The sequence below is a fragment of the Ursus maritimus genome, unplaced genomic scaffold, assembly GCF_017311325.1.
Source record: "Ursus maritimus isolate PB19 unplaced genomic scaffold, ASM1731132v1 scaffold_32, whole genome shotgun sequence".
NCBI lineage: Eukaryota > Metazoa > Chordata > Mammalia > Carnivora > Ursidae > Ursus > Ursus maritimus.
In genome coordinates, this window is record NW_024425786.1 from 24,513,103 (window position 1) to 24,526,963 (window position 13,861).

Sequence of the window (13,861 nt, forward strand, 5' to 3'; positions counted from 1 at the left end):
CGGGAAGATCTCTCCTGCTCAGTGCATCTCTCTGCCCCCGCCCCGATGACCCAGTTCCTTGGACCTTGAGGAGGGGACTAAGGGACACACTCCTTCACCTCAGCCCCACGCATTTCCTCAGTCCCCTCCCACACACTTGTTCATTGGGTCCTTAGTCTGGGGCAGAAGAGGCTGCTTGAGAAAGGAGGGTCACCAACTTACAAAAACATGCATGTGACACACTGCTGAGGACACACACAAGTCCCCCAAATGGCCATGCAGGCACATCCCCTTCATACTGTGATGGGTGCATCCCTAGCCACATGCACATATATGGACTGAAACACACGGGAGTCAAATGCAATGCAGAAACCAGGGGCATACGTGCATACATGAACATAAGCCCTCACACACATGCTCATCCACATGTGCACAGAGCCTCGTGCAGATGCACACACACAAGGACCCCCCTCACTCTGTCTCACTCCTAGCACCAAGCTGGGGGGAGGGATTCACCTGCATGCACCCCTCCATCCCTGCCTGGAACTGCCTGGCTGTCTCCTCTCCATTGCCTTCCCCTCAGCCCTCCACACCCTAACCTCCTACATAAAAAGGTAAGTATTGGGGGAGGGTTGTCTGGCCAGGGCTCTCCCTGGAAAAGAGACCCCTACTAGGTCTGAGAAGGGTTGCAGCTCCCTCTCCTGAGACCTGGAAGCACCCCTGGAAAGAAAAAGATGGCAAGGGTGCCTGAGGGTCCCACGTGCTGCTGGCCATGTGAGAGGTGTCGGCATAGGAGTTGGCTTGTGATGGCATGTGTGAGACATGTGGGGTCGTGGGCTGGTGTCTTGATGCACAGGGTATGGGAGCTGTTCGTGAGTGGTGCCGTGTGTCAGAACATGTGAGTTGTGGAGCAGAGGGAATGTGGTTGTGTGTAGAGGCATGGTGGCCCATGGGTGTCTGTGGGCTGGTATGTGAGTGGCATGGGGAGCCAGTGTGTGGATTTGGTGAGCTGAAGAACATAATACGTGTATTCATTTGTATATTGTCGTACATGAGTCTTGTGGCATCTGGGTCCACATAAATCATTTTTATTTAACATTTAGGTGGCAAATATAGGTGCAGGCATCATTCTAAGTGCTTCACATGTATTAAATTATTTAATCCCCACATTAACGAGGTAGGTACTATTACCCTCACTTTCCAGATGGGGCAGAGAGAGTATAAGGAACTCGTCTAAGGTCACCTGGCTGGTAAAAGAGCTGAGATTCAAACCCAGGTGGTCTGGCTCTGGTGCCTAGGTTAACATCTCCCTCATGCTGGCCTTTGTCAGGCACACGTGTGTGGGAGAGAGAGAACAGGTCAGCGTCTGGGCTGCAGGTGTATTTTGTAGCAAGCAGGCATACATGAAGCAATGAAGGAGCAGGAGGGAGGAGGGAGGACCAGAAGGCCTTTTGCACCTCCCTGGGCAACTCTGGGAGTCAGCCCTGTCACTCCATGGCTGCGTGACCTGAACCAGGTTATCTCACTTCCTTGAGCCTACCTTCTCATCTGTAAAGTGGGGCTAATCCCCAGACTTCACTTTGTGAGGGTGAAATGGTATACACCTGTGACAGCCCAGTGGCAGGTGCTGAGCAGGCCCTCAGTAAATGGGAGCCCCCCTCTCTTTCTCCATCTCCTGGTCTGCTCCTTGGGAATGCGTAAGTTCTGGGGAGATGGTGTGGAGCAGGTCACAGAGGCAGCATGTGGGCTTTGGGCCAGCTTCTCTTTTTCCCTGGGTTGGATGAGAGGCCAGGGTGTCTGGTGTCTGGGGGGGCCTTCCTGGAGTGGTGTCAAGGGGCCAGGAGGGTCTGACCGTTCCTTTCTACCCTTGACCCCCTCGGGGACGCAGGTGGGACTTGGCTCGGTGGCCATGGGCAAGCAGAACAGCAAGCTGCGGCCGGAGATGCTGCAGGACCTGCGCGAGAACACGGAGTTCTCGGAGCTGGAGCTGCAGGAGTGGTACAAGGGCTTCCTCAAGGACTGTCCCACGGGCATCCTCAACGTGGACGAGTTCAAGAAGATCTACGCCAACTTCTTCCCCTATGGCGACGCCTCCAAATTCGCCGAGCACGTCTTCCGCACGTTCGACACCAACAGCGACGGCACCATTGACTTCCGGGAGTTCATCATCGCGCTGAGCGTGACCTCGCGCGGCCGCCTGGAGCAGAAGCTCATGTGGGCCTTCAGCATGTACGACCTGGATGGCAACGGCTACATCAGCCGCGAGGAGATGCTCGAGATTGTGCAGGTGGGTGCCTGGGCCCCTCAGCATGCCAGGCGCGGGGCCCGGCCGCCGGCACCCCCCATCCCTTTTTATCCTCTCAACAGCCCTTGTGGGTCGGTAGTGGGTCGGTTGTGACCCGTTTGAACGACCATTAGGAAATAATTTCCAATTTCAAGAAAAGTTGAGAAAACTCCCGTATATCCTTCACCCAGATTCACCAATTAACTTTTGCCATATTTGCTTTATCATTGTGTGCGGGCGTGCGCGTACTGCTTGTCGTTCTGCACATGACCCTCTAACCCTGACTACATCGGGATGTATTTCTGGAGAACAGGGACATAGTCTTACATAACCCATAATATGATTATTAAAGTCAGGACATTTAACGTAGAAACAATGCTATTATCTAATTTATGGACCGTATTCCAATTTTGCCAACTGTCTTGAAATGGCCTGTATAGCCCTTTTTACCCAGGTCCAGGATCACACATTGCATTCCGTCGTCCTGTCTCTTTAGTTGCCTTTAGTCTGTAACAGCTCCTCAGCCTTCGTCTTTCAAAACTTGACATTTCTTGAGAGTACAGGACAGTTATCTACTGTCAGGAGAAAATGGATGGTCGGAGGGGTGAAGACATTCGCCCAAGGCCACACAGCCCATGAGTGGACCACCTGGCTCCACCGTCCACTTTCCATCTGGATACCCAGCCACCTTTCAACTGACTGAGGGCCCATTAAGAGCCTAGTACTAACTGGGATGTTTATATCCATGAGCCAGTGCATCCTTACAATAACTTCATGAGGCTCAGAGAGGTGACGTAACTTGCTCAAGGTCACAGAGCATGTAAGTGGGGTAAAGTTCAAGATAGCCATTACTCAGAGCTGCCCCTAGAAAGGGGTCTGACTTCCAATTCTGGAGTTGGCTTCAATTCTTAGATTTCTCATTTGTAAAATGGGGATGATGATACTGACCTCACAGGGAGATTTAAGGATCTGATTTGAATGCCCTTTCCTAGTAAAAGTTTAAGTGTAACACAGGTTAGCTGTACCTCAGAAACCTTCCAGAATGCCCATCCCTTCCGCCTGTCATTGAAGTCCATCAGGGTTCTGGTGCTATTTTAACTATCCAGTTCCTTGTTCACTTTTTGCCTGAGCCTGTGTTTCTTCACCCAGAGAGTGGGGGATGTTAGCCCCCTACTTCACCAGGCTGTTGTAGGTATAGAGTGGGATAGGGGCTCCAGCAGAGGGTCCAGCATATAATTGTTACTTGGTAAATGTTAGAAGTTGTCAGTTACTCTTGTCTCCTCTGCCTATTCTCGACTCTAGCCAGAATGGCCTTTTCAACATCCTTGGGAGATGCCTCGTGTAATCCCACCGCAGAGCTTTGCACAAGCTCTTGCTCCCTTTCCTTTTGCCCCTCTGAATCCTTTCCCTCTGGTCCCTCAGCTCTGCTGCTTCCCCTTCCATCTCATGCAGTCCCTCCTGGATTCTTGCTTTGGCTTCTCTCTTGCTAAGCATCGGGGTCCGCTCTCTTGAGCTAGAGTACGATGTGGTGTCCTCCCCGTGCCTATCGTTAGGGGTAAAGCCTTAATGTCTGTCTGTGACTCCCATGGGCCAAGCATTAACTCTCTAGCTGAGGGATAGTGGGAAGTTCTGCGGGTCCTGGTGGAAGGGTTGGGGCAGGTGGGGTGGTGGAAAACCGCTCAGGGATTGGGCAGCAGCTGGCTACCCACCAATACGAGGGATGCTCACATTTTACCACTTAGTGTGGTTGCACTGGTAGAGACGGGTAAAGCTCGGCCCTGTGGGAGGTGCCGAGCCCAAGACGTCAGGCAAGCCAGCCTCATTCCTGGGGCGTCCTCAGGACCCCTTCCTGGCTGGCCTCTGCTACCTAGGCCCTGATTTCCTTTATGGCAGCCGCACAGCCCGAGATGGCCAGTGCAGTCAGAGCTCTGCAAACCCCAGTGACAGATCAATCACAAGCCAGCTCCAATGAAACAGTGAGTGCACAGCAATTGCAGACAATTAATTAGGAGGCCCAGGAGAGGGTTGTCATGAGCGGAGCAGTCACTCTCTAAGTCACTCGCCCATCCTTCTCAGGACCCAACCCTGTGGTCGGGTGGCGGGCACACGGCCAGGGAAAATGCTGCATCTTGGCCTCTCGGGGCTCCCACTCTGGTGGGAGAGAACAAGTGTGCAGCCCACACTGACTAGCTAAATGTGGCATCTGGGAGTCTAGGGGACTGAAAGGCAGGGAAGACCTGCGGATTGGTGGATGAGTAATGATGATAATATTAGCCGCTGTTTACTGACCACCTACTCTAGCCAGCTACTATTCCAACTATACACACGGTCTCATTCAATCCTCTAGGCAGTCCTCGTGAGGGAGATACGAGTAAACTGAGGCTCACAGAGGTTAAGGACTTGTCCGATTAAGTGATTAGTGGAACCAGGATGTCACTGCAGGGACACCTTCCTTCAAAGTCCCTGCTGGTCATCACCACCTGCAAGCATCTATCCAGCAGCTACGAAGGAGCAGATTCTAATTCAGTCTCTCGCATCAATTCCCTTTCCACGCCTCCATTTCTTTTCTGGTAAATGGGGATCATGATACCTGCTCTTCAGGGCTGTTGTGAAGTTGAAAAATAATGCGTGTAAAGTACCTGGCCCATAGCAGGTGCCTGGTAAGTGGTAGCCAGTATTACTGTTCCAGGAGGAAGCTGTCCATTCTGGGAAACCCGAAAGGCGTGGAGGTGTTTGCTTGTGGCAGGGTCACCTACCACAGGGGAGGCCTGATGATGGAGAGGTCAGCAAGGACTGGAGCACCAAGTGCCTTGAGTTCCCAGGGCTGAATGGTTTGGACTTGGTAGAGAGAGCACTGAGAGGTGCCAAAGGCTTTTAAACGGTGGAGTCCCTGCCAGATGCCAGGCACTATGCTGAGTTCGGAGGATACGGGCACTAGCTAGATGTCCGTGATCTTTATCTGTAGGCCGGAGATTAGGAGCAACCCCACAAAGGCAAAATTACTTCCAGAGAGGTGTCCCCAAAGGAAAAGCCCAGGAGACTCTGGGCCAGCATATGGGCCTTGACCCAGTGGGGATCCGAGAAGGCCCCCCTAAGAAAGTGCCATGTAAGTTGCGTCCCAAGGAAGAGTGGGAGGCAGCAGAAGGAGCGTGGGGCAGCATCCAGAAGGAGCTGGGTGCACGGTGGGCCTGGAGGGAAGCCTGTGTGTGTGACGGGAACGAGGGGGCGGCCCATTGGGCTGAGGACGTGGCGGTGGAGATCTGTGTTTGGAAAGCTTTCAGAGGCAGCATGGGGGACAGACCTGAGGGAAAGAGGCCTGAAGAGACCAGTACGGAGGCTGGAGCCGGATCTAAGGCAAGGGACGTTTTTGGGACGGGAGAAGGGAGGCTTCTTGGTGGAGGTGTCGGCAGCAAAAAGCTGGAAGATTGGGGCGATCGGTCTGGTCCTTGAGTTCTGGGGCGCTGGGACCCAGCCTATCCCACAGGCCAAGCCCTACGGGCTCTGTGTACATTTAGCACAAATGCCCTCCTTCGCATAGCCTCCAGAGATCCTGCACGTGGCAGCTGCAGCTCTGGGCACAACTGAGCGCATGCTGTCCCCGCCCCTGGCAGATGCTCATTTGAGTTTATTTGCATAACGTCTCCGCCCCCTCTGGGCCCAGCTGCCGCGGGCCCTCCAGCCCTTAGTGAGGCCCTGCGCCCCCTGCGGGCCACAGAGGCACCGCAGCCCAGTGTCACCTCCTCTTCCCAGCGCCCCCTGCAGGCCCCCGAGCGCCGGCCGCCCAGAGCCCCGAAGTTTCAGAAAAGCAGCGATAAGCCCGTACTTACCCTGGAGCCCGCGGCGCCCGGTGTTCTAGCCCCTTCGCTGCCTGGGCCCTGATATCCTCCAACATCTCTCCTGGCCCCCTGCACTCAGACACCCCCAAATTCTCTGTGCCCACTCAGAGCTTCCTGCTGCCCGTCCTTGGTACGTGCAGATTGCTCTGCCAGCATTGCCTTTCCCACTTGGCGCTCCAGGGGAACTTGGTCAGGGCCCGCTCCAATAGACCCCTCTTTTGGGAAGCCTTCCCAGACACTCCTTCCTGAGCCCCCCCCCCGCCCTCCCAGGTCTCCTCCGTGACCACCTCTCCACCTCACCCAGGAGGAGCAGCAATCTTCTGCGAGTCTGGGGGCGGTTTTGGATGATGGGGGTGGGGGACTCGGGCGGGCTCCTCTCACTCCCTGCCTCCCCTCCCGCCCCTCAGGCCATTTACAAGATGGTTTCGTCCGTGATGAAGATGCCGGAGGACGAGTCGACCCCAGAAAAGAGGACCGAGAAAATCTTCCGCCAAATGGACACGAACAACGACGGTGAGGGGGCAGGAGCGGGGCGGGGCGGGCGCCACTCCCCCTTCCTCTCCCGCTGCCCTGCTCTGCCTCCCCTCGCTGCGCGGCCGCCTTCTCCCCCATCACTGCTCCCCTCGCCCCGCAGGCAAGCTGTCCCTGGAGGAGTTCATCCGCGGGGCCAAAAGCGACCCGTCCATCGTGCGCCTGCTGCAGTGCGACCCCAGCAGCGCCTCCCAGTTCTGAGCGAGAGGACCCAGGTTCCCCCTCCTCCCTGCCTTCACTGGCCCTCTCCCGGCTCTCAGCTTCCTCTCCCTTGTGTCTATCCAGCCTGGGGGTCAGACTGGGAACCCCCCAGGGCCTGCGCTCTGGGGTCTATGGAGAAGGGAACCCCGCAGTACCCCCGAGGCCCAAGCAAGCAAGCCGTCAGCACCGTCAATCCGAGAGGCAGTATCTCCCTTAGGCAACGATTGGGAAGGCTCTGGCTGGGTCTGCCCTCCCTCCCCCACCAGAACTTCAACCACTCTCCCCAGCCCCCACCCGCCCCCCCACCCACACGCAGCCTCAAGCTCCTCCCCCAACCACCGGGCAAGCTCCCCAACCCCCACCGGGCCCTTGTAGCTCTCAGTCAGGGCGGAGGGGGGAATCATGCCCAGGTGAGGAGGCTGTCTTCATTTGGAAAGGAGAGAAGATTCCAGAGGTGTGGGGGTTTGAGGAAAAAGCTTCCTTGAGCCATCCTTTCCCGCAGGAGGGCCTCAGCCCTTCCTGTTCCACTGCTGTTGTTGACCCTGGAGGCCGGGATGCAAAAGGAAAACCTCCGAGTTCCAGCCTCCCAGCTGTGGGTCCCATGAACCCCCACCTGCCTTTCTGCACTTGCATGAACACAGACCCACTGAGCCCTCTGTGTATTTTTCCTCACTTAGACACACACACACACACACACACACACAGGCCCACGGATGGGCAGACACACCCAGAGCCCCACCCACAGCATCCTGTGTGGGAAAGCAGCACAGCCCCCTCCCCCCGCCCCCCAAGTCCCCTCCCCTGCTGCATGCATCCACGTGGAGCATCTCTGTTCTTTTTAATAACTTCAGAATAAAGTCTCATTTCAGTGCAGTGGGCTGGGGAGCTGAGGGAGGGCGTGGAAAGCCCCACTGGGGTCCCTGAGTGACCAGGGAGCCCTCTGGGGCCTGCTCCAGGAACCCCGGCCTGGTCACAGAGTAGGGTTGTAGGGCCCTAGTGGTCATGGGGCCTGGATCGGGCGTCAGCGCTCAGAGGGTCAGCAGCTCGGAGCTGGTGCAGCTTAGCAGGTCACGGCCCTCCACGGGCTCTGGGCTCTCCTGCGTCTGCGGAGACACAAGAGAGTGTCAGGGTCTGGGTCTGCTCCTCCAGGACACCTAGGGAGGAGGGGAGGGATGCGAGGATCTCCGGGGCAAAGGGGTATCACTACTCCCTCCCATACAAGAGCCAGGCCATACCCTTGGAGTGCCCCCAGTGTGAGCCCAGATACCGCCCCCCCAAGACTCATCCTGGCCCTTGGGGGAGCCGGGTTTCAGCTGTGTGACCAAGCTTCTCCCTTTTGTCCTGGGGAAAAAACTTTTGCCCCATTTCTCAAGGCAAGGGCCCCATACAGAGGGGGTGGGGGCAGATCAGCCTGGGCTCCCCAGCAAGGGCTCCCAGAAATATGGGGAGTCAGGGCCGATGGAGGGGGTGGCAGGCCTTACCATGGGGTGGCTGCTTTTCCCCCACCAGGGCCTCAGTTCCAGCAGCTGGTGGGCGAGCTGGGAGCAGCGCACTGCAAACACGCTCTCTGCCACGCAGAGCACTAGCGAGAGGCCCCAGAGGCACAGGCTGGAGCTCTGTGGGGACACAAGGGGCAGGATGGGGGGGTCTCCAAGAACCCTTCCCACCTCTGATGAGCACCTGGGTGTCACCGCCCCCACCCCCTCCCCACGCCCCCTGCCATCCCCGGCCTAAGCACTCACGTAAATGCGTGTGGGGTCGAAGGGACAGTCGGGCACCAGTACCAGCAGTTCGGGGCTTCCAAAAGTGCAGGCGGCCAGCAGTGCCCGGCCCTGGGTGGCAAAGGTCACGGCGATCGAGGCCAAGAGGCCCAGAGCACAGGTCAGAGACAGAAGAGCACAGGCCACGCTCGAGCTAAACACTGTCCAGCGCTGGATGGGGGAGGCCACTGGTCAACAGATGGCAGGCTTGGCCCCCATGGGGTCAGCCTTGCTCCCTTCAGGCAGGCCAGGCCCTTGGGGGTGGCCGCTGCCCCTCCGCTACCCCTACAGCCCCTCCCAGGAGGAGCCACATACCAGGGGAACACTGGGGAGGTAGCGGGACAACACGATGGCTGCAATGCCTGAGGCGATGACCTGTGGGGAAGGACAGTGGGCAGGGGGTCAGGGCAACTCTCCAACAAAGACTCCACTGACGCCAACTCTGGCCCTCCCAGCACAGCCCCTCGCCCCGGCTCTGCTTTGGCCTCACTACCTTGACCTGCACAGAGGCACTGCCTCCCCACGGTCCAGCCCTGAAGAGACCTTTCTAATACCCGATAACTCCCTGCCTACAACCTTCCGTGACTCCCCACTGCCTCTCAGACAGGCTCCTGTGTTGCCCAGGGCTGCAGGGCCATGTCACAGGATATATGACAGGTCTCCCTGGAGTGGAAAAGATTTTGGAAGAAACTAAGTAACTCAACTGGCAAGAAACTAAAAAAGAAATTGTTATTTAACAAGTCAGAAAAACTTGTGGCGTAGGGGCGCCGGGGTGGCTCAGTCAGTTAAGCATCCAACTCTTGGTCTCAGCTCAAGTCTTGAGCTCAAGGTCCTGAGTTCAAGCCCCGTGTTGGGCTCCATATTAGGCATGGAGCCTACTTAAAGAAAAAATAAGAGAGAAAATGTTATGGAGTAGAATTCTATGTGCCGGGCCCATGGGAGGCAGGCCGTCTGATGGGGATCCAGCAGTGAAGGTCTTGAATTCACCAAGTGGACCAAGTAAGTGCCTCAACCTGTTGGGGCCGAGCCCCACGCTGCGGGATGAGCTCACAGAAAGGACCCTTGCTTTGGTGTCAGACACAAATAGTTTCAACTCCAGCTTGGTTTCTTTGTATCAGCAGGGCGTTGGGGGAATCCCCAGTGTGGGTTCCCCCTCTGGAAAGTGGGGATAGTCGTGTTGCCGGAAGCAGGGAGGATTAGCTGACAGAATGAGGGCAAAACTGAAGGGGTGTGGCCTGGGGCCCATCCTTGGTGGATCTCCTAACCCCGAGCTCACCTCACCGCTTTCCCTGACTTCCTTACAAGGCTGGTGAGAGGCATGAACCACAGTCACAACGCCAGGGGACACCACGCACATCTCTGTGGCCCAGCCCTGTGTCACTGACTGAGGCTCTCCTGCTTGCTGGGCCTGCGAGCTTCATTCACCCAAGCCTTGGGGACAGCAGGCTGTTCAAGCTTCACTTTGTAGAGGACAGAACAGACTCACAGACAGAAATGTCCCTCAGCCAGGAGATGGCAGAGATGGAACTCCAGACTTTGATGTAGGGAGGTTGCCCAAAGGCTACGCCATCTCGGCTAACAGGTGGGAAAGAGCTTTCTGACCTTGAGACTACCAGGCCCCTTCATTCGTCTCTTCCTCCAACAGGTCCTGGCATCCAGGCCTAACCATGGCCACCATTCATTGAGCACCTACCATAGACCAGGCCTCATGCTGAGTTCCTGGCAAGCTGGTTTTTTCAATGTCTTCAGAATAGCTCTTAACCATTCCCACCTCCACACCTTTGCCTCTGCCATTCTCTGTATTTGGAATGTCATCCCAGCTTCCGCTCCTTGCTGGCTCCAGCACGCCTCAGATCTGGGTTATGCTAATTACAGCCTACCTTTGAACTCCTACTCATCCATCAATACCCAGCTCAGGGGCCTCCACCTCTGTGAACATTCCTGGACCCTCCCAAGCTGAGCTGATGCTCCTTCCCTTTGTCCAGCACTGCCTTCAGCACTTCCCCTCGTCCTGATAATCCTAGCTCCCGCTAGTGAGCGCTGACCGGGCGCCAGATCCCGGGACCAGCGCTTTGTGGGGACGATCTCATTCATACTCACCGGGACCCTCTGAGATGGACACTGTGACCTGCCCTCTGTTCTAGACTAGGCAGCTGAGGCAGAGAGAGAGGCTGAGAGACTGGTCCGGTTGGTAAGGGGCAGAGCAGAGGGCGTGGGGCGCTCTCCTTGCTCACCCCAGGCTCTGGGCGGGGACTCATCAAAGACCTTTCAAGCCCCCTGCACTCCCTCGCGCCAGCCCCCTCCAGGCCCGGCCGTACCACGATGGCCGACGTGACGGACAGGATGTTGATCACGAGGTACTGCAGAGCCACGGCGTCGTGCGGACCAGCCACGTAGCGCAGCACGGTGCCGTGGAGGAGGGCGGCCACAATGAAGCTCACGTGGCCCAGCACCACCAGCACCAGCCCTGTCTTCATCAGCACCCTCCGGAAGTCCCCCACACTCAGGCCACCTGGGGGGCACAGCCATGTCAGGGCCACAGGGGGCGGGGGGGGGGGGGGGGGGAGAGCCTCTGGCAGAGGAGAAGACCCAGGCCCTGGGAGGAGTAACGGACACTGGGCTCTAAGTCTGTGTCTGGATGACTTGGGGTCAGTAACTTGTCTGGAGCCTCAGTTTCCTCACTTGGGAAAGGGGTTCACAGTGCCTTCATGAGAGTCTTCGGAACTCTAAGGCTGGGAAAGCACACGGGTGGTACTTAATAAAGGGTCGCAGTCCGCGTGAGTGCTTAGGGTCCCGAGTGGCAGGGCCACGCCTTGAACCAGGGTCTCTACCTCCAGACCCACGGTCTTTCTGCTAAGCTCCCCATCCACTGGTTTATTCATTCAGGAGATTGTTACACAAATGTTCCCTTGGTGCCTGCTCTGTGCCAGGCCCTAAAGCACCACGGTGAGTTTGACAGTCACTGTCCAGGCCCCAAGGAGCCCCTCGTTCATGGAGCAGGGACCAGGTCCTGCTTGGGATTCACTTTGGGGTATAGAGCTGGGCACACAGTAGAAAATCAACTCACAATTGCTGGACTGACTTGGGGGCAAGAAACTCAAGCCTCTGAGTATCCATTTCCTCATCTTTAAAATGGGAAGAATAACCCCCGTCTCCCAGCGGGGGGGGGGGGGTCCCATGAGGAGATAGTGGGGGAAGGAGAGAAGGTGGGTGGGGCATAGTGGGTGGGTGCTGGGAAAAGCAAGCTCGTGGTGCAGGGGCCCTGGACCAGGACAGGGCAGATGGGGGAGGCTGGGGTCAAAAGAACACCAAAGACACATATGCAAATTCCCTGAGTGGCCAAGTGGCTACCAAGCCCCTAAATGCACACCCCAGGGATAGGGAGCCCTCTTCCTTGGGCAGCTCCGGCTGTTCCATATCTGCCCTCTGTCTCCTGTGGGTCCTGGCTCTGCCCCTGAGGACACACACCATGCTAGCGCCCTGGCCCTGTCAGCGCCCTCATTCCAGTCAGCTCTGGGAGACCGGGAGACTAGCCAGGCCCCCGACTAAGCAACCTCCCTTCTTTGTTTAGCTCTTCCCAGTGGGACCCATGAATCCCTTCTTAGACCTCAGTCTCCCCATCTATGGCAGAGAGGGTTGGATCATATTTCATATATGGGAGCCCTGTAGCTAAAAGAGATTAAAAAAAAAGAGAGAGAGAGAAAGGAAAGAAAGAAGGACGGAAGGGAGGAAGGAAGGGAGGGAAGAAGGGATCATTCCTTGGGGGCCCTGTGCCAAGAGGCAGTCTCTAGGGAGCAGGGAGGATAGGGCCACTGTCACTGTCCCTCGGTGTGACCTTGCTATATATAAACTGAGGAGGGGCTGGTCTAGCTGTCTCTGAGACCCCTGAGCCTGCAGGGCCCTCGAGCTGGAGGTCTGGGAGCAGAGGACAGATGATAGGCTTGACGGGAACTGTGGAACTGGAATGACACTGCGAAGATTAACTTCCAGCCAAACAGGAAGGTTCGTCCCAGGGGCCTGACCCACCTCACCCCATCCACCCACCTACCCGGAGGCCCAGACACCATCTGGCTCAGGGTTGGGCTCATGAACAACAACCACATCCTAGGACCAAGACTTGGTCAAACCGGGGACTCCGTGCCAGTGTGGGGCTGTTCCTGGAGCTCTGGACCGAGTCTCAGGGCTGTCCTGGCCTGTTTCTGGGGGACCATTCTTAGAGCACTTAGCAGTGTGGTGGGCAAGGTGGTAAGCACCTCACTCTTAGAGCTCACTGCTTCTGACAGTAGTCCCCACAGCTGGTGCTACCATCCCCATTTTACAGATGAGGAAACTGAGGTTCACAAGGTCTCTTGGCTGGAGAGTGGGGAGTCCCCAGGTCCGTCTGATGCCCAAGAGCAGCACCACCGTGCGTAGGGAGCGAGGGGAGAGGGCACATCGGTCCCACTCTGTCTGGATCCTGCGTGCTAAAGGCCCTTCCATCCCCGCCTGGTTGGAGGAGCTGAGGATTGGAAGTGGGAACCTTTTGCAAGGCTGAGGAGGTGAAAGGGCAGGGAGCCTCGGGCTCAGAACTCTCTGGACCCTGGATCTCTCTCCCTCTGCTCTCCCTTCTGCCCTCTGGGCAAGGTGCAAGCTGCTCTCTCCAGCGACTCTCCTCCCCCAGCTTGGGGGTCCTTCCTCCGCAAGAAAGGGAAGTGGGACCAAGGGGCGGAGGCGTTACCGCACCTCGATAAGATACCAGGAGCCCTCCTCCCTCCACCTCCCTGCTGGGGAAACTGAGGCCGAGAGCGGCAAGTGACCCGGCGAGCAGGCGGCGCGGACCCCGGGGTTCCGGGCTCCGGCCACGGCGCTCCGCCCCGCGGGAGGATCTGGGGCGGCGGGGGGCCTCGCGGGCGGTCCCGCCGCGGCTCACCCAGGCGCAGACACATCTCGGCTCCCGCGCGGGCTCTCCGCGGCCGTTTCAGCGGGGCTCCGGGTGCTGCGGCCGGCGGGGCCCCGCTCGCATCCCGGTCCGCAGCCTCGGCGCCGGCCCGCCGCCCGCGCCGCCCGCGCCGCGCCTCCTTCCCGCCCGGAGCCGCGGGCTCGTCGGCGCCCGGCCCGGCCTCCCTTCCCGTCACCCCCCGGGCGGCCCAGCCCCGGGAGGGCCCTGGCGGCTCGTTTGCATCCCGGGCCGGTCCGACCGGCTGGGCAGCCCTTCCTGGCCAGCCCGGCTGAGTCACGGCGCTGGCCCCACCCACCCGGCCGTCTGCCTCGGCATCTCCAACCCCCCCCCC

General features: G+C 57.9%; 2 protein-coding genes across 4 annotated transcripts; one reads left to right on the plus strand and one right to left on the minus strand.

Moving 5' to 3' along the window:
• The first annotated feature begins 1,189 nt into the window (after positions 1-1,189).
• HPCA (hippocalcin) lies at positions 1,190-7,500 on the plus strand. Of its 2 annotated transcripts, none has more exons than XM_008694451.2 (3): positions 1,190-2,266; positions 6,507-6,612; positions 6,734-7,500. In XM_008694451.2, exons 1-3 carry the CDS (start codon positions 1,673-1,675, stop codon positions 6,829-6,831), a joined length of 798 nt encoding a protein of 265 aa, XP_008692673.2. In that variant the 5' UTR covers positions 1,190-1,672; the 3' UTR covers positions 6,832-7,500. The 2 variants fall into 2 exon arrangements, 1 of the variants encoding a protein (XP_008692673.2); XR_005831540.1 differs by lacking the exon at positions 1,190-2,266 and adding an exon at positions 6,056-6,229 and having other exon boundaries at positions 6,734-6,848.
• A 152-nt stretch (positions 7,501-7,652) lies between these two features.
• Positions 7,653-13,626, minus strand: TMEM54 (transmembrane protein 54). Of its 2 annotated transcripts, none has more exons than XM_040619207.1 (6): positions 13,501-13,626; positions 10,910-11,103; positions 8,907-8,966; positions 8,616-8,762; positions 8,313-8,447; positions 7,653-7,934 (listed from the first exon to the last, which is right to left on the minus strand). In XM_040619207.1, exons 1-6 carry the CDS (start codon positions 13,514-13,516, stop codon positions 7,860-7,862), a joined length of 627 nt encoding a protein of 208 aa, XP_040475141.1. In that variant the 5' UTR covers positions 13,517-13,626; the 3' UTR covers positions 7,653-7,859. The 2 variants fall into 2 exon arrangements, with proteins under 2 accessions (XP_040475141.1, XP_040475140.1); XM_040619206.1 differs by having other exon boundaries at positions 8,574-8,762.
• Positions 13,627-13,861: the final 235 nt, after the last annotated feature.

Coding starts and splice junctions, on each gene's coding strand:
- HPCA (XM_008694451.2), top strand. CDS start 1,673: ATGCGTAAGTTCTGGGGAGATGGTGTGGAGCAGGTCACAGAGGCAGCA. Junction 2,267..6,506: donor AGATGCTCGAGATTGTGCAG/GTGGGTGCCTGG, acceptor CCCGCCCCTCAG/GCCATTTACAAGATGGTTTC. Junction 6,613..6,733: donor AATGGACACGAACAACGACG/GTGAGGGGGCAG, acceptor CTCGCCCCGCAG/GCAAGCTGTCCCTGGAGGAG.
- TMEM54 (XM_040619206.1), bottom strand. Junction 8,763..8,906: donor ACCTCCCCAGTGTTCCCCTG/GTATGTGGCTCC, acceptor TCCCCCATCCAG/CGCTGGACAGTGTTTAGCTC. Junction 7,935..8,312: donor GGAAAAGCAGCCACCCCATG/GTAAGGCCTGCC, acceptor GTGTCTCCGCAG/ACGCAGGAGAGCCCAGAGCC.